The sequence below is a fragment of the Protomyctophum bolini genome, assembly GCF_963924005.1.
Source record: "Protomyctophum bolini genome assembly, chromosome: 14".
NCBI classification, from domain to species: Eukaryota; Metazoa; Chordata; class Actinopteri; order Myctophiformes; family Myctophidae; genus Protomyctophum; species Protomyctophum bolini.
In genome coordinates, this window is record NC_137875.1 from 17,282,195 (window position 1) to 17,306,389 (window position 24,195).

At 42.1% G+C, this 24,195-nt stretch overlaps 2 protein-coding genes across 2 annotated transcripts; one reads left to right on the forward strand and one right to left on the reverse strand.

Moving 5' to 3' along the window:
* On the reverse strand, positions 1 to 7,865 carry LOC308328633 (nectin-4-like). Its single transcript, XM_080782608.1, has 7 exons — positions 7,773 to 7,865; positions 5,121 to 5,468; positions 3,541 to 3,846; positions 3,242 to 3,335; positions 2,773 to 2,927; positions 729 to 840; positions 1 to 628 (listed from the first exon to the last, which is right to left on the reverse strand). Exons 1-7 carry the CDS (start codon positions 7,792 to 7,794, stop codon positions 583 to 585), a joined length of 1,083 nt encoding a protein of 360 aa, XP_080638734.1. The 5' UTR covers positions 7,795 to 7,865; the 3' UTR covers positions 1 to 582.
* pla2g12b (phospholipase A2, group XIIB) lies at positions 1,632 to 23,983 on the forward strand. Its single transcript, XM_080782609.1, has 4 exons — positions 1,632 to 1,712; positions 22,238 to 22,314; positions 22,986 to 23,151; positions 23,674 to 23,983. Exons 2-4 carry the CDS (start codon positions 22,270 to 22,272, stop codon positions 23,790 to 23,792), a joined length of 330 nt encoding a protein of 109 aa, XP_080638735.1. The 5' UTR covers positions 1,632 to 1,712; positions 22,238 to 22,269; the 3' UTR covers positions 23,793 to 23,983.
* The last annotated feature ends 212 nt before the right edge of the window (positions 23,984 to 24,195 follow it).

Consider the following 24,195-nt stretch of genomic DNA (forward strand, 5'->3'; position numbering starts at 1 on the left):
CATAGTCATGGTAACGCCCCGCCTGCCTCTGATTGGCCTACTGACACTGCCTTAGCAGTGTATGCAGCGGTGGCCGAACGGTTTGCGGAGCGGTCTTGATATCAGAAGGTCGCTAGTTCGTATCCTCGGACCGGCACGTTAAAATTACCACCGCTGAGGTGCCCTTGGACAAGGCATTTTCCCTTGATCTTTATCTTTTTTTATTAGTTTACTATAATTAGATTAATATACGATAAGATAATCAACACTAACACTTTAATTTAGAACACACCCAAATAAATCATACAAATATGCGTTCAATCAATCATTCAATCAAAGCAAACGGCATAAACAATATTAGTTTGCCAAGCTGGCATAGCCTGGCTAAAGCCAGACGCGAATCAGCCGTTGGCAAAAAACAATTGCCTGCCGGTACACGACAGTGTGATTTGAGTCTGGCTTATTAGCCAGGCTAAAGCTGGCAAGCTGTACTTTCCCACCACGGAGTAACGCGTCTCGGAGGACTGTCTGGTGGGACATTTTTAAGAAGACAATGGCTTACATGATCATGTCTCTCTTTCTTCTTGTCTGAGGTCCTCATCATTAGGTGTTTGGGTCTGACTGAGCCCTCTGAAACTTCTTGAGATTCCTGGTTTAGGAATCATCAGCTTTAGAAAAATACAATTATTTTGCAATATTCCGAATATCTAAATCTAAAAATTTAAATAATATATGCTACTCATAGTTACCAGGAGAAAGTTCTGCGATTACGCTTGTAGTACAAGAAGGTACCAACAGCAACAGTAACAGCAACGATGCTGTTATGAAGAATGAATAAAGTCCAGCAGGTCATGCAGACTCCTAAAGAACAGAAGACAGAGATAAAAGACCACGACACAAAAGGACAAAATGACATGAGTAATGATTTTTACTTATTTTTAAAGCACATCTTGGACAGGCCACAAGCTACATTTCCAACCTTGTGCCTATATGAGGCACAAGGTGCCTATATGAGGTCGGCAGTAACGTATCATCTAGCAGTTCCTACATCAAAATGTCAAGTGGAGATTGAACATTTGCTCTCAGGGCCCCTAAACTATGGAATGTACAGTACTTCCTGAAGAGCTCAGATTAGCTGATTCTGTACCTTTAGCACATGCTGGATTGGCTTTTCTGTAAACGTCTTTGCTATATGAACTTTTTAAGTTACACATGCTAAGTTTGAAGTCGATGGGTCACATAGTTCTCAAGATTCACACATAACAGATATGCAATCAGTGTATCCATGCATTTATAGAGATTTTTACAGTGTAAAGCACTCTGTAACTTCTGTTTTAAAAAGTGATGCTGCATGTGATGTATTGCCATGCTTTTTGTTCTTGCTTAATGTAAATCGCTCTGGATTAAGAGCGTCTGCTAAATGCCTAAATAGTAAATTGATTGTAAATTGCAACAAGGGCTCCATGACCAACCACCTTTAGAGTGACAATCATAACCACAACTGGAATGTAACACAACTGCTTCTCACACTACTGCGTGTAGTCGGTGTAGGCAAACTCTCATTTAAATTGCTGGTATTTCCTGTTTGACTTATGACTGCTACGACACCGCCCTCTGTTTATGAGACTCCTGTTCTGACACGCACTTCTCAGTCTGTCCTGGACGGGTCTGCTTACTGTGGAGCATTGATTACTTTCTTCCATTCAGGGAAGCTTTGTGTCAAGGACACATAGGTAAGTGCCTTACGTAATTCTAATTAGAGTATTTACAATATGTCTAGGTGTGTGCTATTGTTTCATCACTACAACGTACTCTGGAGACTATGTTTACTCTGTTGTTTCTCTCTTCGAGTCAGAACTTGTCAGCTATGTTAGATGGCTAACATACAGTAGCTGATTCTTCTTAGGCTTACCATTGTCTATCAGCATTGAAATGATCTCTAATATTGTTATACTGTTTGTGGCCTTATGCTTGTATATTGCTTAGCTTTGTCCCCCTGCATTGTCAGTCAGTCTATAGTTAGGATGTTAACATTGTTTTAGCTATTGTTACTATTACTGTTAATATTACTATCTTTTAGCTATACAGTATGTAACTCTAGATCACGGTATTGACAGTGTGCATATTGTGCATCATGCTAATGGTCAGACTTATACAATGCAGAATAGTGTATAAATAAAAATGCATAATCAAAGATAACATTAGTTTCCATTTATGACAGCAGTTTCGATGTTGTGTATAAACTATGACGACACACAAGTTTTGCACAAGTTAGTCTTTTGAGCATGGCGATTTACTTACTTACTTACTCATGTGTTATTACTGTTTATTAAAGGCATAATGAAATTAAATGTTTTCCAAACTTTTAGAACATAGTGGTTATAACGAGGTCATACTTAATAGATGCCAAAACAAATTGTCCAGACCGACCCCCAGTTCATGGGAACCACTGGTCTAGTGAACTTTAGTCATGTTTTCCTGGGCTCTACACTCCCTCTGCCAACCTGGGGAGAGCAACGGTCTGATCTCACGTTTCCTTCAATGCATGAAGAGTCCAAGCCACTTCTTTTCACCTAACATGCCAGTTTCCCCGGTTGGACGTAGCATGTGGAAGGAACACGTTATTCCAACCAGTCCCTTTCCCCTCCATCAGGCGCCCCGCCTGGCAGTTTAGAGACCAGGACCAGACCAGCATGTTTTTTGTGAGGGTACGTACCCTAGGGGACACGGGGAGAACTCCACACAGAAAAACCATAGGCATGTTGATGGACAGAGTGCAGGCACATTTCTCACCAGTGGCATGGTACACATAGAGAGAGACATGTTGTTGTCCATAAGGGTTAGAAGCTTCACAGGCGTAGAGACCTCCCAGGTCAGAGGTGAGGCTGGTGAACTGCAGCCTGCCTCCCTCTGCACTGATCCCAGCCCTGGGCCATGACTGGTTCACTCTAGAACAGACACACACCAACACTCGCGTCAGAGCGCCGTATCTCACACAGTGTTATGTTTTGAAATGAAATGCTTGATAAAATGGACAACAACATCTATGTTTGGAGAAACCCCCGTATTGAGTGGCCATAGTATACTATTCCAAAAATGTATATCCAGGATTCAAATGTAGTTTCGGTCCAATGACATTCATTCATTTTTTTTATTTTTTTTATTTTTTATGGAGGGACAGACAGTAGGCTGACAGGAAATGGGGAGAGAGATGGGGGGAAGACATGCAGTATTTAAACCCGTTTGTTGGAAACTACTGTACCTGCTCCAGGTATACGTAGCTTTTGGACTGGAGTCAGACATACATTCAAACACGTCTTTGGATGTTTCACGGATGTCCACTGGCAGAGGTGCATCTGTAGGAAAGCAGATGAAATGGACTTGCTATAAATTATATAAAAGACAAATTACCTGTCTGTGATCTCTTTCGGGAAAACATGCACTACACATTGAGACAACATACACTTTGTTCCGCTAAGTGGTATAGTGTGGTTCAACAAGTGACTCCCTGTTGTTACAAATATGACAGTGTATTAGCTGTTAGGGCAAGGTATAACTCACAGTGGACCTCAATGGTGAAGGGTAGGGTTTCCTCTGTTGCCAGGGCTTGTTGCTTGACCACGCACTGGACGATGAGGTGGTTGATATTTCGGGTTGATATGCCAGCCAAATGGCTAACTGTGGTGGTGGTGCCGTTCACATGTTGAGTGGAGTTGGTCACAACTCTCAAATCTTGAGAAGACCCAGTGTCCCAGGTCACATCTGCAGGGGGTTTGGCACCAGACGCTATGCAGCTTGCATATGCGACTAAATCCTCCCTCTCAACAAGAGCGGGAACTTCAACATTCAGGCTGGTAACTGGAGGGACTAAGCAATAGAGTGCCGCAGGTCCGCCGCCTTTCAGAAAAGCGAGTGGCCCAGGAAATTAAACCCCAATGCAGTCTTCCATCGGCACTTCTAATATAATTTATTTAAAGACGGTTACGCCGCGGACAAAGCCAATTCGGATCGTGACGAATCATGATAATGTCCGGCGTAACCGTCTTTAAATAAATTATATTAGAAGTGCCGATGGAAGAATGCATTGGGGTTTCATTTCCTGGGCCACTCGCTTTTCTGAAAGGGGCGGGCCTGCGGCGCTCTATTGGCACAAACAAGTAGACAAAATATAGCTGCAAGCGGGACAAAGCAAGAAGGCAATAAGAACAACATGCACAATAAGCCATAGAAACATGGAAGACTGAACTTGAGAAAAAGAAGGCCATACAACGTGTAACTGTGACAGGGTCGGCAGGGTTCTTGAAGACTTGAAGATTTTAACTGTATTTTAAATGTGTAATAAAAAAGTTTATATCTCAATTAAAAGGAGAGAGAGAGAAAGAGAGAGAGAGAGGAGGAGGAAGCGTTCCCATTTCAAAGAATTAAAAACAATACTCTCGTCTCTGAGTTATTCTGACTGGAGAGGCACACGTCACACGTACACTGCAAAAGGGAATGGGAGCACAGCCGCACCTGTCAATCATTGTGTGTCAGAGCGCATAAATGCCATGGCCATTGACAATGCATTGGGTGCTTGAAGTTATATTATGCCATATATTTCAAATTCAAAGTAATAATCTCAAGTGTGCATGACTCCACAGTGAGGCGGATTTTTTAAACTGTGACGTGAGTATGAAGGAATATGGAGGGTCCAACGTTTTATCACTTGAGTTTTAAAAGTTAAACAAAACATTTAAAAGTAAAAGGTTCAGGCCTGTGTGTCCACAGTAAGGAGATGTTTTTAAATTGGGAATGGTGTCTCCAGGTATGAAGACGTTTTGACGTATCAAAATCCCCCATTGAAAAGTAAAATATCTCGGAAACTACAAAACATTTCAAATACTCAAGAGACTCTACACGATTCCACAGTAAGTTGAACATAAACAAGTTTAAATGGAGTTAAGTGAGTTAAGTCTGTAGGACGAGTTAGGAGCCAAAGTTTTCTCTTGACGATATCATACGTGGGGTTCGCTTACAGCGACCCCACAATTATATACACTAAAGTGTATTGTGCCTTAAACACCTGTTGCTAACTAAAACATAACATAGACATGAGTTATCTCCATTATACAATACTACAATATAAAAAAGGTATATTTTACCAAGCACAGTCAGAGTTATCTCTGTCCTGTATGATCCACTTGGGAAGAGAGTGAAGATGCAGGTGTAGACTCCTTCATCCAACAGTGTGACATTAGAGACATGGATAGATCCATCGTTTTCTTTTAAGCTCCCGATGAACTTGAATCTACTGTCATGATCGTTGACGAGCTCTGGGCCGTATTCAGGCGAAACGGTGAAGAAATCATGAACTTTGGTGTTGTTTCGGGTTGTCTTCTTCCAAAACAACTGAGCAATTTCTTCAGTTGCAGGTTTCTCAGTCAGTATGCAGGGAAGGGAGACATCCTGTCCTTGTACTGCCGTTTGTGTTCCTCCAATCACCTTGATACCTGGACAACACAATTTACAAGTTACAGTAGGTAACTTATAAAGTGCAAGATCTGATAGACAAACAGCAGATGAGATCTTATTTCACATCTAACAACTACACCTCTAGCATAATTACTAATTTATTTGACTCCTCCATGCAACTCCTACTTGTGTGTGTGTGTGTGTGTGTGTGTGTGTGTGTGTGTGTGTGTGTGTGTGTGTGTGTGTGTGTGTGTGTGTGTGTGTGTGTGTGTGTGTGTGTGTGAGTGTGTGTGTGTGTGTGTGCACATAGTAGTTCTAGCAGTCAACTTGGTACAGATAGTCCTTAAATGCATTACATTATAATGTATTATTTATTATTAACAAACGGTTTCACCTACGTTTGTGTGTGACTGTGACTGTGTGTGTGTGTGTGTGTGTGTGTGTGTGTGTGTGTGTGTGTGTGCACGCGTGCAGCCGTGCACGCAGATGACTCTACGATTGCAATCAGCAGACATGACAGTCTCAACTCTCAATTAATTGTGTAGATTGTGTTTTTTATAAGATGATAGACTTTTAAAAGACATCGATCAGTGCTGCTATGCCGTGCGCTATTCCATTTGCTCTGTTCAGTTTAAGGGTGCGTTCGGAAATGCACACCCCCACCCCACAAGGCCACTGGCCATGACAATATTCCCTCCAAATTTCTCAGAGACTCAGCCATCTCTATAGCTCCAATCATCACCCACATAGTAAACCTCTCCATCAAACAGGGACAGGTCCACCAAGATTTCAAACTGGCCAAAGTAACCCCCTTGCACAAGAAAGGGAACAAATTAGACCCCGGCAACTATCACCCTATTTCTATTCTAAGCTCCATCTCGAAAGTGATGGAAAAAAGTCACAAGCTGATGTCATGTCGTTTACATATATTATATGTAAACGACATGACATCAGCTTGTGACTGCAACTTGTTCCTGTTTGCAGATGACTCGGCACTGCTAGTCTCAGACAGAAACAAACTGCAGGTTGAAAAGGCCCTCAGCTCTGAACTCGGTAGAATCTGCACTTGGCTCGCTGATAACAAACTATCTTTACACCTGGGAAAAACTGAATCCATTCTCTTTGGATCTAATAGTAATCTCAGCAAGACAAATGGCTTATTGGTTAGAATGGGTGACAATGTTATCAAACGTAAAGATGAAATTACCTACCTAGGTTCCATCCTGGAGACTAATCTTTCCGGTGATAAAATGGCCACCAACGTAATAAAAAAAGTCAACCAAAGAACAAGATTCCTTTACAGGATCTCCTCACTGGTCAACAAAAACACCTTGAAGACCTTACCAGGAGCCCTCGTATACAAGGTTTCTTTGACTATGCATGCACCTCCTGGTACCACAGCACCTCAGGCCCTTAAAACTAGGCTCCAGACTTCCCAAAACAAAGGCTCCTACTTGGCCTCACTCCCCGAACCCACCTCACCCCTGCCCAATTTGACAGGCTGGAATGGCTTAGGGTCGACGACAGAGTACAGCATCTTGCAATGGGTCTGGTCCACAAGATTCGATACAACACCAAGATACCCATGTACCTGTCTAAATACTTCCTTAAAGGACAACTTTAGTTTTTTTCAACCAAGGTTCATGTTTTAGGTTGTTATTAGAGAAAGTAAAAGATGTGTGTTCATTTTTTTTCATTTGCTGCTTTCTTTCGTTTTAGGCACAAACAAGGGACTAAATTATTTTCACTCCTATACCACCAAAATGTGTAACGCCCTACCAACAGTCATTAAGACATGTGAATCCCTTGACTCTTTCAAAACAGCTCTCAAAGGGCACCTACAGACGGCTGCAATTCGAAACTGGCCACCGTAAAATCTGAATTCCGAACGCGCCCCCTATCTAAGGCTCTGGCCTCTGGCTGGCCTAGATTGTCTAAGATGTACGAAACTACGAACTTCATTGGAGCCACTAGAGTGCGCAATGGACTAAAATCCTACAAATTATCTCCAGTCCGAAGTAGGCACGGTTTCCCCTTGAGTCCTCCCCCGTCCAGGCTACAATGACGATGACAATGTTTTTTGGTCATAATAATATATTTCGGCCATAGGGAAAGAGTCGAAAGACCATAATGTTAGCAATGAAGAATAGAAACGTATGTCTCTAAAATAAATGTTTTGATGATTTGAACGAGGTGGACCCTCTTGTAAACAAGTGTAATGCTTTATTGGGTCGTCCACTCACAGTTAACAGTCTTTGTATTGAGTTGTGCTTTAAATGTAGGCTACTGTAATTCTGCAAACTGTTAGTAAATATTTCAATCAATCAATCAAAAAAACTTACTCTGAACTGTATTCGTCCACATCAGCCACAGTAGCAGTGCAGTTTTTCCACGTCCACGACATGGTGTCGCTTTGTCTTGACTTGCTGCGTCCGACATTTTAGTTGTCCGAAATAAAGAGAAGCCCCTGATTGCAGCCCGCAGATCGGGGCGGGGCTTCTCCTAGGAGGAGTGGGCGGGGTTATGGAGGAGGAGTGGGTGGGGTTTTGAGAGGAGTGGGTGGGGTCACCCCCTATGGTTACACCCAGCCCCTTGAGTGAAGGGTACAATACTTATTACATTATCAATGTTTATAAGTTAAATACCGAAATTAAACTAAAAATAATTATGTATAAATTAGCCTATATTTTATTTAAGACATAGTAAAAATCGCTAATCAAAAAATCATAGGCTACTACTGATTAAAATTCTTAGTAATAATGAATGTTTATAGTTTAATATAATATAACAATACCGAAATTCTTTATAGGCCTAAATGGTAAATGGTGCATTTATATAGTGCCTTTATCTAAATAAATCTAAATCTATCTAATCTAAATCCTGATATAAAAAGCTTGTTTCATGGTAGGCCTACAATGTCTTATAACAATGGAATCAGCATGATATAACGTAATAATGGAAAATTCCATACAGATGACATCAATAGTCCAATAATAATAATACTAATACTACTACTACTACTACTAATAATAATAATAAAGTTGTGCAATTGCTATAGTCTGGCAACCAGATTATTGCCCACTCACAATATGTTGCGTATTGAGATAAACACGCACGCGCGCGCGCGTGCGTGTTTGTTGCGTAATTTGTTGTTTGTTGTTCATATTTTATTTGTATTGCACTTGTCACTCACAGGGACTCTCAGAGTGCTATAAATTAAATCATATTGAAGATTAGAATTAGAAGGTACTCATCAAGGAGACTAGCGGTCTCACTCTGCATCTGCTGCCTGCTAACCTTTGCTACACAGTGAGTGCAGGACACATACTCCGAACTTTTTCTATCCATTTCCTTTCTTTCTTTTTGTCTTTTGTCTTCGCTGTATCGTTCCAATTTCAAATCCAAAACATCACACAGGCTGACTAATATAGCCTAGTGTCCAATCCAAAGACCCGGACATCCAGACACAGCGAGGGAGGCCGTCCTAGGGGTTCTGTATCAACTTACTTCCTACTTCCTATTATTAATATTATTATGTTATAATTATTAGTTGTACTTTATTATTATTATTACTTTATTATTATTATCTCTTATATCTGTTTAGAATGTGCTTTCCCACCGTCCCTATACTGTCCTCCTCATGCCGCCCTAGACACTACCTCTCCAGTCACAGAGATCCCTCAAATCTCATCTATCCAGCTCGTTCACCCAGTCACCACATTGTGGTGGAGGGAGGCCTATGGAACTGCCACGCAGCTACCAAAAAGAACATGCCTGAATTCATTTCAGGCCACGCCTCCCTCAAGTCTCTGCATTTCCTTGCTCTGACTGAAACCTGGATCACCCCAGATAACACTGCAACTCCCGCCGCCCTCTCTACTTCACACAAGTTCACCCACACCCCTCGCCAAACAGGTACAGGGGGTGGTACAGGGCTACTAACATCCCCCAAATGGAATCTCCGTGTCTTAAATCTCTCTCACCTTTCTCTGTCCACATGTGAATTTCATGCTATCTCAATATCACAGCCAGTCCCCCTCATCCTCATTGTGCTCTACCGCCCTCCTGGAACTCTCGGGAACTTCCTGGAAGAACTAGACTCTCTGATGAGCTCGTTTCCGGAAGATGGCACCCCTCTGATTCTACTGGGTGACTTCAACCTTCCTACCGCAGAGAAGTATCTTCCCGTTACATCCCTTCTGGCCTCATTTGACCTCTCCCTATCTCCCTCCCCTCCCACTCACAAGGCTGGTAATGTTTTGGACCTTGTGTTCTCCAGAGCCTGCTCTCCCTCCACACTCTCTGTTACCCCCTTAATTAGGTCTGACCACCACTTCATAACCTTCTCCCTCTCTCTCTCCACCCTCCCGCCTAAACCTATTAACCCTCCGAACGTCACCTCCCGACGCAATCTCAAGTCCCTAAACCCCTCCTCCCTCTCATCCTCCATTCTCTCCTCTCTACCCTCCCTGGAGTCCTTCCTCTCCCTCTCACCTGACACTGCAACCTCATCCTTCCTCTCCTCTATCTCATCTGCATTCGACCAACACTGCCCGCTCTCATCCAGGCCAGCTCGCTCATGTCCACCGGCTCCCTGGCTATCTGAAACTCTCAGATCTGAAAGAACACCTCTAAGGGCAGCCGAAAGAAAGTGGCACAAGACAATGCTACCAGATGACCTTTCCCACTTTCACTCACTCCTCTCTGCCTTCGCCCTCTCACTAACCACTGCTAAAACCTCTTTCTACCACACCAAAATCCAATCCTGTACTTCTAACCCAAGGAAGCTCTTCTCCACTTTCTCCTCCCTCCTTAAACCCCCTCCCCCCACTCAACCATCATCCCTCACTGCTGATGTTTTTGTCAACTACTTCGAGAAGAAGGTTGATGATATCAGCAGCTCCTTTCCTCCCCTCCCACATAAAGTGGCATCTGACTCAACCAACACTAACCCCAACATACCATGCATGTCCTCCTTCTCTCCTCTTTCCCCAGACGAGGTCTTACAACTAGTAACATCCTCTAGACCTACCACTTGTCCTCTTGACCCTGTCCCGTCTCCAATCTTCCAGACCATCGCACCTGATCTGCTCCCCTTCATCACCTCCATCATCAACACCTCAGTAACCTCAGGCTGCGTCCCATCTGCCCTCAAGTCAGCCAGAGTAACACCACTCCTCAAGAAACCAACTCTTGACCCCTCAGATGTCAAGAACTACAGACCGGTATCACTCCTCTCATTTATTTCTAAAACCATTGAACGTGTTGTCTCCAACCAGCTCTCTCTCCATCTCTCACAGAACAACCTGCTGGATCCCAACCAGTCCGGATTCAAGAAGGCCCACTCCACAGAAACTGCCCTGCTGGCAGTCACAGAAGCACTACATGCTGCCCAAGCTGCTTCCCACTCTGCAGTACTGATTCTCCTAGACCTATCGGCAGCATTTGACACAGTGAACCACCAGCTGCTCCTAGACACCCTAGCGGATCTAGGCATCGGTGGAACGGCACTAAAGTGGTTCTCCTCCTACCTCACCGAACGGACCTACCGGGTTTCCTGGAAAGGTCTGTTATCATCCCCCCGAACCCTCCAAACTGGGGTCCCACAGGGATCTGTACTTGGTCCCCTCCTTTTCTCACTGTACACTAAATCCCTTGGCACTATCATCTCTGCCCACAATATATCCTATCACTGCTACGCCGATGACACACAACTGTTTCTATCCTTCCCCCCTTCTGCCACTCAGGTGGAAGAGCGCATCACGGCATGCCTGGCTGACATCTCACAGTGGATGTCCTCCAACCACCTGAAGCTGAACCCAGACAAGACTGAGCTTCTCTTCTTCCCAGCTAAGTCCTGCCCTATGCGGGAGTTAACTATTTCCGTAGACAACGCCCTGGTAACGTCTGTCCCAACAGCCAGGAATCTTGGTGTTGTCCTGGACAGTCAGCTCTCGTTCAAAGCTCACATCACAGCTGTCACTCGATCCTGTAGGTTCACACTCTATAACATACGACGAATTAGACCGTTCCTCACCCAGGAATCAGCCCAGCTCCTAATCCAGACAACAGTCTTGTCAAAACTTGACTATTGTAACTCCCTCCTTACTGGCCTACCAGCATGTGCACTTAAGCCTCTCCAGCTGATCCAAAATGCCGCAGCTCGCTTGGTCTTCAACCAGCCAAAATTCTCACATGTCTCCCCCCTGCTCCGCTCCCTCCACTGGCTCCCGGTCGCTGCCCGCACAGAATACAAAACTCTGATGCTGGCATTCAAAGCAACCAAAGGTATGGCTCCCCCATATCTTGCAAGTATGATTGAACCCTACAAACCCTCCCGCGCACTCAGATCAGCTAACGCAGGGAAGCTGGAAGTACCCTCACTAAAAACGCCGGGACAACGCTCCACACGTCCCAAACTCTTCTCCCTTCTGGCTCCAAAACTGTGGAATGCACTTCCCATGGCAGTCAGAACTGCAGCATCACTCCCAATCTTCCGCCGTAGTCTGAAAACCCACCTTTTCAGACTCCATCATGGCCCATAGCACTTACTCTACCCTAGATAGCACTTCTGTAGACTTAGATAGCATTTGAAACAGACTTATAGCATGTTATGTAGACAGCACTAGAATTGCATTGTATATAGTCATAGCACGCCATAGTACATATGTATAGCATAGTAGTATATATGTAAAGTTTATACGTATAAATTTCATTATATAGATATTCCACTGTTACTTTCTTAGCTTACGCATGTTTCATGATGAATGTTTTTATGTGATGTATTCCCATGCTTTTGTTCTTGCTTAATGTAAGTCGCTCTGGATTAAGAGCGTCTGCTAAATGCCTAAATTGTAAATTGTAATTGTAAGGATCCAGTCATCCCAAAAAAGGTGCCAAGATGTCTGAGGTCCCTTGTATTCATAACACAACACAATAAAAAAATGTACAGTCGCATTAAAAACATTAGTGTACATAGTGTATACAGACAGACTATAGTGTTTCATTTGTCATAGTAAACAGACACTGGCACTGGTACAGTAACTCACCTTGATATACAGCTGCTCTACAATAGGCACAGCTTGTGTGTGTGTGTGTGTGTGTGTGTGTGTGTGTGTGTGTGTGTGTGTGTGTGTGTGCGTGTGTGTTTATCTCAATACGCAACATATTGTGAGTGGGCAATAATCTGGTTGCCAGACTATAGCAATTGCACAACTTTATTATTATTATTATTATTATTATTAGTAGTAGTAGTATTAGTATTATTATTATTGGACTATTGATGTCATAATCTGTATGGAATTTTCCATTATTACGTTATATCATGCTGATTCCATTGTTATAAGACATTGTAGGCCTACCATGAAACAAGCTTTTTATATCAGGATTTAGATTAGATAGATTTAGATTTATTTAGATAAAGGCACTATATAAATTCACCATTTACCATTTAGGCCTATAAAGAATTTCGGTATTATTATATTATATTAAACTATAAACATTCATTATTACTAAGACTTTTAATCAGTAGTAGCCTATGATTTTTTGATTAGCGATTTTTACTATGTCTTAAATAAAATATAGGCTAATTTATACATAATTATTTTTAGTTTAATTTCGGTATTTAACTTATAAACATTGATAATGAATAAGTATTGTACCCTTCACTCAAGGGGCTGGGTGTAACCCCACCCACTCCTCTCAAAACCCCACCCACTCCTCCTCCATAACCCCGCCCACTCCTCCTAGGAGAAGCCCCGCCCCGATCTGCGGGCTGCATTCAGGGGTACATGGAAATAAACGAAACCAAAACGGTTGTCTCATCGAAACCTAAGGTAAGCCAAGCCTTGACAGAAAACGAAATTGAAACGAGCGTCAAACTGAAACCTAGTCTTTGTCCCGCTCTGGACACACAATGGGTCCATATACAAACAACAGGGAAAAACATGACAGTAAATACAAAACAACAACACAGAGATAGCCTATTAGTGTGGTACGATGCGTATTTCCGTAGGATATTTTTTTCCTTTTTTGGCTTTCATAGGGACCAAACTGTCAGAAAATGATGGGGTTAAAATTTTCCCGACCCCGACCCCTTATTTGGAGGGTCATATATTTTGGGACCTCCCATAATAGTAGCTACGCCAGACAATGAATGTCCGATTTTCATAATATTAGTGTTGTTTTATAGTTTTTTTTTATATTCTGAGTTGATTTCTTACACTTTGAAAGTAGCCAGAATAATATTTTCTGACTTTTGGTTGGGGTCTTTCTTCACCCGGGTCAAATTAGATAATAATATAAGCATTAAAAGTTTTTGTAGCTGGGCACTGAATCCACTGATTACAAAAATGAGTAGTAGCTAATACCAGGGGTCTTCCACAGGGGGTCCGGGACCAGTTTTGCCCCTATTCTTGCACCCATGTATGTGTTTTGCAAGTATTTAGAATATAATTAGAATATCTTGCGTTTATGTAAAGTAGGCTACTTTGATAGTGTATTAGTATTCTACCATTATGGTTGACAGATGTTACTGCAGGGAATAAAAGTATTGCAACTTCTCACTTTATGCATGCAGAAAGTGTCCATTAATTTCACACACTGCACTCACACTAACAACACAACACGCACACCTATCCTCTTAAAGGACAACTTTAGTTTTTTTCAACCAAGGTTCATGTTTTAGGTTGTTATTAGAGAAACTAAAAGATGAGATGTAATTTCCTGGGGTTTATTAGGGCTATAGTAAATAATAAAAAAATAAATCTCTGTAATATTTTGTAAAAAAAAATACATATTTAGCACCATGCTCGAATGCCCCCGCCCCCCCTGTACAAAACAGCTAAAATCCCTAAAACGAAAGAAAGCAGCAAATGGAAAAAAATAACACTCATCTTTTACTTTCTCTAATAACAACCTAAAACATGAACCTTGGTTGAAAAAAACTAAAGTTGTCCTTTAAAGAGCCCATGGTCAATTATGCCTACAATACATTATTTGCAGGATCTATTCATCTTCGTCATCATCATCTTGAATGTCCTCCCTGATAGTGTTGACACAGTCAAGTGCAAGGCAGGTTATTGTTTGAGCAGCTGCACCGTCCCTTGCAACCTGCTTTGCATGCACATACGATGAGCTCAAGTACTGCCTTTGGAGCAGGGAGGGCAAGAAACCTGACTGGAACATACCCTCCACTATCTGAATTCCATCCATTTTGTTCGATTGGTGGAAGCTATAGCTCAGGGCAATTTGTCAGGTATGACTTATACTGCATTGTGATGTAGTTGGCACGGAGGATAATGTGGTAGCAGTACAGCACGAGTTGGAGGTAGCATCTCACCCTCCAAGTTCTTTGACCGAAATAGTTCCCATCTGAGTAATGGCAAGGTTGTTGGACCTTTTGGACTGTAAACACGGCATGCAAAATGCTCCAATGACTCCAATGGTGATGGAAGCTTGCCGTTAACAAGCTCAGGAGGAATGGAACCCTTTCCAAGGTCCTTGAAGCAGTTAATGGCAGGATCATCATCATCAAGCCTCAAGTAGGCATTGACCCATGTCTTCTTTGAGATTCCAACAAATTTTCTTCCCCAGTCAGCACCAGAAAAATTGTGTAGGCCCAGGAATCCTTGACTTTTGTGACGTCCAAGAACTTGAACTCGTTAAAATATATTTATTTCCCTTTTGTTTGTACCTTTGCCTGTTGAAAATGTCAGAGAAGTTGGAGCTGCAATGCAATCACAAGACACCAAGTCAAGTAACAGCAGGAGAACATCAGTAAAGGGTGACCAAACATATATGTCTCGCAAAGCACCATTAGCAGCAGAGGCAAGGACTTGATGAGGAATCAGGGTATCAGCCTCTTCATGTGTGTGCACCTCCTCAAAATCACGTCCCTTGATTAAGTTAACATTATGACAACCAGCGTGAAAGAGCTGTCCCTTGAGAAATACTCAAGCTGTCCCTGGCTTAACACACATGTCAGCTTCCTCTTGGTTGATGATGCAGACAGGATTTCCTTGATGGACATGGTGAGCTTCATCTCTGGATGGATTTCGTATTCTACAGATGAAGTTGCTCTCTTCTGTCGAGTCTTATTCTTTAAAGACTGATCCATGTACCGATCAAAGACAATGCGTCCCTCATTATAGCCAGCCATCATCGTTTTGATGCGTTTGTTGAATGCATCCTGCAGATCTTACACTAATTACACTAATCTATGAGACAGGAGAAACGGATCTTTATTTAGCAGCAATATTTGTTACACTTGGGTCTGAGGCACCTTACTTTGAAAATAGCTGATCTACAAGCTCAAACTACAACCATCAGCTATTGTTGGGGGGGGTGATGGTTTAAGTGGTTTAATGTAAAAAAAAAAGTTCCTATCCCACAATGAATTGGTGGGCCCCTGTATTAACTCTGAGGACCCCCTAGGGGTCATTTGCCCCCTGTGGAAGACCCCTGGTATAGGCTACTACTATTTTTTTTTATATCAGAGCCCAGCTACAAATACTTTTATGCTTAATTTATGATCTAATTTGACAATATTCTGTAGCAGGAGCAGAGCAAGGAATGTTATGAGAACTGGGATAGGCCCAGGGGTCAGTCCGGGAGGCCCCAGGTGAGGAAACACCCCTACCAAAAGTCAAAAAAGATTCTTCTGACCACTTTAAAAGTTTAAGAAATCAACTCAGAATGTTTTAAAACATACAAAACCATTCTAATATAATGAAAATCGGACATTAACTGGCTGGCATAGTGTTCTGGGAGGTCCCAAATATAGATGACCCCCCAGAAACGGGGTGGGGGTCGGGAAAATTTGAACCCCATCATTTTCTCATAGTTTGGACTCTATAGAACCAAGATCTGCAAAAAATCAATTTTAGCACAAAAATCCTACGGGAGCTGTTTTTTTGACGCATCGTACCACACTATATATGTATCAGGGGCCTATTTCACGAATATTGGATTAACTAATCCAGGATATAGGCCAAAACCAGGCTTTTTAAATCCTGATCTTTACAGCCTGGTTTATTCCGTTCCACTAAAGCCAAGCGAGGCTCAGAATTGGCGGATTTGGCGAGCCGCGATCAGCAAGCCTGGCCAAAAATATAGTTTACATTTTACCACTACTATTAACTTAAAACAGAATTCTTAATATTGTAAGCATAATGATATTGTCGCATTGTGATATTTGGCCATAACTCCCTCCTCTGAGGGAGCTACCTTTGGGGAAGGGGGTTGTTGTCCAGACAGGGGCCAGACTGGTGAGGGTCATGGGTTCATGTAGCATGCCAAAATTTGTGCTATTGCCATTGAGAATACATTGGGCGTTTAAGTTAAATAACTCAGAAACTACAAAACATTTCAAAGTAAAAAGTTCCAGCATGTGTCTCCACAGTAAGCTGCATTTTACAAAGTGTGAATGGAGTTTCTAGGTGAAAGTGATTTTTCGAAGTGCCACTATCTGCCTATAAATGTCTCAAATTTGAAAGCACTATATTTCTAAAACTATGAAACATTTCAAAGATTCCTTTTCAGGCACACATGTCCACCGTAGGATGAACCTAAATAGGTTTGAATGGGGTTTCTAGGTGTAAGTATGTAGGACTATGGGTGAAACGTTATAATGGTAATATGTTGTAAAACAATGAGTAATGGTAATATTTAGTGGTTTTCACTTTTATAAAAATATAATAATTCTTCTTAACCGTGCACTTGCACGACAGCAAACCTATTCATGGGGAACATTCACCAAAAGCAGCTGATCTACAAGCTCACAAGCTGTCATGATGTTGTGCAGCCTATATATTTTGGTTATTTGATTTTATATAGTGCTTAAATTAGTCCTTTAATGCAGACCGATACAAATAAGGCAACATAAACCCATAATAATTTAATAAATCTGGAAAACATCATTGGTTTGTGATCAGTTTGACTGCTTAATGAACAGTAAAGACATCAGGATTAGGTTAAACCTGGCTGTTAGCCTGGTCCGTTCCCACGCCCTGCATAAAAAGTCTGCCAAAGCAAAAGTACCTTTCCTAAAACATAATTCCAGTTTTTCATAGTCCTCCAACCAGAAAAAGTCTGCACAGATGGTTGTCATTTTACAAAATAATACATGTGTTAATGCTTCATATAATGGGCAGTAAAACAAAAGATGATAGATTGAACAGGCAACTAATGTAGTGATTGATTAATTGAATGGGCCTGAATAGATCTGTGTAGGCTGCAACAATTGGCGTGCTTTGTGTAAATGGCTGTCGTGAGGTTCACTGTTCCTTTTTAGATGGACATTCCACAGCGCCAGCGCCATGGGGGAGGGTGGAGGGGCACACACACACACACACACACACACACACACACACACACACACACACACACACACACACACACACACACACACTGGGGCCAGCGTGTAGGCATAGTCTACTGTAGTAAATATAGGCGACTAATAATGTGCATGGAATGGATAGTGCATGAGTGCAACCGAGCTACACTTCCTAACCATCTGTCCATTGTACCAAGACATCAGAGACACATACTTCCCACAGATTACAACCACACACGGAGATTTTGAAAACATGACCAATGACAAAAAACTCCCATATCTGCTGGGCGAAGTACAACAATGTGCAATGTGAATTAAAAAACGATGGGTTATAGCCCATCGTTGAATTTTTGGAGAAAAAAAATCCAGGCCCATGAATTAGAGGATAAAGCTCACATGTTACCCAAATAGTTGAATACACAAAAGCTAAGGCACTGGTACTGGTACTTCTGGTTTACCGGAACGGGGTTCAACTCCCTGCAGTGCCCTGCTCAATGTGTTGTATTTACCGAAAAAAATTGCGGTGTTGCGGAGGAATTGGGGAGAAATTGCGGATTTCCGCAATTTCCGCAATTTCCACAATTTCCCCAATTTCCAATTTCCCGCAATTTTCCGCAATTTCCGCATTTTGATAATGTTTCTCATCCTCCGCAACACTCCGTAATTTGCTAATGTTTCTCATCCTCCACAACACTCAATTTTTCCGGTAAATACAACACATTGAGCAGGGCACTGCAGGGAGTTGAACCCCGTTCCGGTAAACCAGAAGTACGACACCAGTGCCTTAGCTTTTGTGTATTCAACTATTTGGGTAACATGTGAGCTTTATCCTCTAATAAGCATAAAGGGCTCCATTATTGTCACTGCTAAACCCCTTATCCCTAAACTTCTTTGCCTTTTTTTACTATTTTGCTAAACATTTTGGCTAGTTGAACTATTCAAAAATGTTTTCAAAATAGGTAAAAAAAAAAAAGGCAAAGAAGTTTAGGGATAAGGGCTTTAGCGGTGACGAAAAAGCCCAGAGTCTATAGACTCAATCAAAAAGAGATCCACATTGTTTCAACAGTATGTGGTTCCCAATATTCACATAATTTCATAGGTTGGAATGAATGTACCGGTATGCTATTTTCAGGCTACTGTTTGTTAAGATTTGATGGCATATAATGTCCTCATTTGTATGCAATACTGTTATAATGTGTAATGTTATGATTGTGCCACTGTGAGGCGTCAAGACACAAGGTATAGAATGCATGCCTGCCTCCTATGTGCAGATGTCCTAATCACATTCATATATGTGTGAAACAGTTCACTTCAGTGGACGCTGTCACCGTGAGACTGATGAGTGCAGCCCTTCTAATAAAATATGCCAGGCTTGGCTGAATGGATTCTTATCTCCATGTTTTCTCCGAATGAAACGTTAGCTGCAAAACTTTATACATCTACTAAGCAGTAGGGTTACAGTACTAAGAACTAAGAAGTATAAACAGTATGTTGTGATTTGATTTCAGACTTTGGCCCCATCCAAAATTGCATACTAATATACTAGGGATGTGCCGATGAGACATTTTGGCCGAAATAGATATCCGATATAATTAATTGCTGTTATGGCCGATAACCAATGTCGATATGATCTCATTCTGTATTGAAAGATTATTTAAAAGAAATCTGAAAAATACATGTAACAGTATATCTGCACTGCAGGCTTAGGCAAGTCACATTTAACTTTAATACCTTTATATTTAATATTGTGAGCTTGTAGATCTGTTCAAGCTGTTACTTTGGGCTTGTTTATCTGTAAAGACAGACCGATTAATTTGACCGATTAATTAATCGGTCTGATTGATTAATCAAACTGATGCCGATTAATCTAAAAATAACTCAAATCGGCCAATACCGATGTGTTTGCCGACTAATCTCCCATCACTATAATATACTATTTAGTATGCCAAATTGTAAAACCCTACTGCGTATAGGTGCTAAATAGTAAATAGGTTGTGTGATAGTTTGTGGTTTTGGACACAGCCCAATTTGTTTTCTATGCCAAATGTGAATAAATAAATAAAAATGTTAACATTCAATTTCCCCTTTAGGTATAAAATCCCACCAATGCTCTGCCACAACTTGTAGCATACTAATAAATGTAACGTCTACTTAACTCAGAAATCAACACACATGCACAAATGCAGCATGACTTTTATCAAAACACAATGGAGTTCATTATGTCTTAAGAAAGTCACAGACTGAAATTCCAGGATTAGAGTTGCTACTGTAGGTGTTCAAATTAAAACTGCATGCTGGAGTTGATTTCAGGAGTTATCCATTTGTCAGAGAGAGAGAGTGTACAAATGCAACCAAGTGGACCCAACGGACAATTTGGTCACATTTGTAAACTCTCTGTGTTATGTTAACAGTATTTTACTGTGCACCTATATGTTAGGAGCCATCCCTTTTCTGTTGGAGATATTGGATGCCCTTTGGCCTCAGCGTCACAGACTGCCTCGCTGTATGGCTGAACTAATCAGAGGTTAAAGTCTGCACTGTGGCTCTCAGTGGAGTCACAATGAGCAGTTTGTTTTCGTTCACTACTACCCGAGCTCGTCTCGTCGCGTTAACAATACCTTGTCCAGTGGACTGCTTCCTCTGCTCGGACCCTGAAAATGAAGCTCCAGATTGCCACCCTGCTGATCCTCTGCCTGTCGGCGTCCATGTGTGCCGTGCTCTACAGGCCTCAAGTAGCCCCCGAGGAGCGGGAAAGTATTGCTGTGGAGGCCCTGGTTGTGGATGCTGCTGCCGTAGAAACCGTGGAGAGCAACGGTGCCGTAGCAGACGCACCTGTAGCAGAAGCCCTTGTCGATGGCGGGCCAGGGGCTGAGGAGGCTGTAGCTGCAGAGCATGTAGCTGAGCCCGATGTCCAGACTGAGGACGTGCCAGAAGCTGTCGTTCCTGCTGCCGAGGAGCCTTCTGACGAGAAGGTAGCTGTTGAGCCTGCAGCCGATGACCATGCAGTGGCTGAGGAACCTGAGATGAACAGCCCTCTGGTAGGGCCCGACACTGATGCTATGATGGAGGATATGCCTGCTGCAGATGAGCCAGTTGCTGCAGATGTCCCTGAACCGGATGTCCCTGCAACAGTTGTCCCCGAAGCAGTTGTCCCTGAAGTAGACATCCCAGCTGCCGCTGATGACCTTGCTGCAGATGTCCCCGCCGCAGATGTCCCAGCTGCAGATGTTCCAGTAGATAATGTCCCTGAAGCAGATGTACCCGTCCCAGAAGTCCCTGAACCAGATGTCCCAGAAGAATATGTCCCCATTGCAGAAGTCCTAGAATCGGATGTCCCTGAACCAGATGTGACTGATGAAGAGCTGGCTCAGATGATGCAGGCTCTGGAGGAGATGGAACACTCCTTTGGGGACGAAGAGGAAGAGGAATCCAGCTGGGGCTTCGGTTCAGTCAGAAGTGGTTTTCAGGCTCTCAACGGATACTTTAACTCTCTGGTGGAGATGGTTGGAGGGCAGGACGGAGTATGTCAGTACCGCTGCAAAGATGGTACAGTATGTTCGAGCCAGTTGACTGTGGATGTTCTTCAACAGCTGTAACTTTGTTATAGTGCCTTGTCATTGTCACATAGTAATTGCAGTACGGTGTTTCTTATTGCTAAATTGTTAAATCTATAGATGGCCTTTGTCATGAAAATAAGTTAGGCCTAATGTTCTTGACACACCAACCCTGCTTGAGGGTTTTTCCTTTTTTTCCTGTGATGGCTGTTTATCTGTGATTGATCCCTTTAAAACCATGGTCTGAGATAATTGATAAGGCCACATGGCTTCTGAGATTACATGTTACATACATTGTGGTTATCAGTCAGGGAGGCAGCTCTGTGAACACATTGCTAGAAGTTACACAATTCACACAAAGCTGCTCTAACAGGGGTTATAGTCTATAGATAAAGATGGGTACATCTTTATCTATGAATACACTGTGTACGTGGCATTGTAACACCCTGTGTGAACGTAATCAAAATCGATTGAGGACAATCTTAACCCATTTTGGGCGGGGTGTTTTAAGCATTGTTAGCCACAAGCTTGTAGGTTTTTAACACAAGATTAATGTTTTGACAATTATTTGACAACCAATGGGTTTCAGGTCCATGTGTTTTTGAAAAATCGTGAAAATGTGTTTTCAAGTGTGTTTTTAACTCAAATCTTTGCTTCTGGGGGGGGGGGGGGGGGGTCCCATGGAACAACATATTTTCAGATGGGGGTCGGCGGCCAATTACATATAATCTTTGGAGTCCTTCACATGAAAATGTAGGGTTTTTATTTATTTATCTGGATTTAGAAGACATTTGTAGAATCGTTCCCAGGTCAAAATGGGTTAAAGAGGCCTGAGGCTATGAGGATTACTTCATTAATGCACCTCAGGTATTCTGCCCCTTTACTAACTAAACTAAATGGAGCCTTGCTGTTTCCACAGGTGAAACACCTCAGCCTCGCCCTGACTTCCAGATGCCAGAGCCTGATGGCTGCACTAACTCTCTAATGGGATTCCAGGTATACGACAATGTATGTGAACTAACTAAACACAATCTACTAACACTATCAGGACAATTACTTGATGAATGTTTAATACGTAAAACGTAGTGTATACTTTTAAGTTCCTTTTTATCAGATTGAAAACAAAAATTTCCACACTCAAAACCTACCTTTTCAGACTCACATTCCCTGCCTAATTCTAATCCCCCCTTTCTACCTTTTATTTTTTTATTTTGTCTTTGAATTCTTAGTTTTTAACCTTTTTAGACAAGTTTTTACTAGCAAAGTTGCTTTTATTTTGTTTCTGTAAAGCAATTTGGAGTACTTACTAAGCACTGTATAAATTGCATGCATGTATGTATTATGTATTAGCATTATTTGTCAAGGTTTACTTAAGATTAATGTTTTGACAATTATTTGACAACCAATGGGTTTCAGGTCCATGTGTCCTTCTGACTAACCTCCCACGGGGCAGCACACCGGCTAAACCTAACCTTAACCCATGTCTAACCAATGACTAGTGTAAACTAAGTACCGGTATGCACCCCAAGAAGGGTACATTAATTGCTTGCTTGTTAAAATTGGGGGGGACGGGGGGAGACAAAGCTCTGATATTATGCTTAGGAAATGCTGCTCCAGCCTTGAATATATGTGCTGGATTCTACTGAGACAATGTTTTCTTGAAACAGATTGATCTGGGAGTCCCTGCGATGACCAAGTGCTGTGACATGCTTGACATTTGCTATGACACATGTGGCACAAGCAAGATCCGCTGTGACTCCAAGTTCCGTTGGTGTATGCATGGAATCTGCTCTGACCTCGAGCAGAGTCTGGGCTTTGTTTCAAAGGTCCAAGGTAAGATGTTCTCACAATGTTTCCCACTAAGTTAGCCATAGGTATTATCATTTAGTCAAGACTGCATGGTGGGAATGTGACTTCAAATAAAGTATAAATGCCTTTAAAAGTTAAAACAGTGGTTCTCAAACGTTTTCATGTAAAGGACCACCACATTGATATGTGGCCTATTTTGGCCGCAGACCAACATTCTGAAAAGATTTTGTGACAGGGTCACTCCCCCGTGAGGGAAGATATAGTACATTATCAAAATGTTCTCCACAGTATTCAAGATGTTTAAAAAAAATAGCAAGCTCATAACATGCAACACTTGAAACACTTTGGTGAGCCTGTATATAGGTTGTTTTCAAACCTGTACAAAGTATCAAATAGGGTATAAATTGTTCTTCATTTAGCTGGGGACCCCCTTGAGTCCCTATTTTGAGAACCACTGTGATTGTCTAAAAAATAAAATGTTTAAAAAAATACCAAATATTGACATTAAACCCTGTTCCCCCTCCCTTCCCTTGTGTCTGTTATCAGCCTGCGAGTCGATGGCCGATGTCTTATACAAGACAGTGTCAACCCTGGGCTGCAACCCCTACATGAACAGCCAGAGGGCAGCATGCTACTGTGAAGAAGAGACGAGGGAAGAGCTGTAGAGACTGAAAACCAGTATTCCTCAAATGTTTGAATTTCAAAGTCTCCCTTTAACTCTGACAGTGTACAAATGGACCCTGACAGGTCCATTTGGTTCCATACGTACTAGGGATGTGCCGATGAGACATTTTGGCCGATATCGATATCCGATAATTAATTGCTGTTATGGCCGATAACCGATATTACCGATGTCGATATGTGTATCTCATTCTGTATTGAAAAATTATACAAACTTTGTCCATTCTGAAAAATACATGTAACAGTATATCTGCACTGCAGGCTTAGGCAAGTCAGATTTAACTTTAATACCTTTATATTTAATATTGTGAGCTTGTAGATCTGTTCAAGCTGTTACTTTGGGCTTGTTTGTCTGTAAAGACAGACCGATTAATCGGACCGATACCA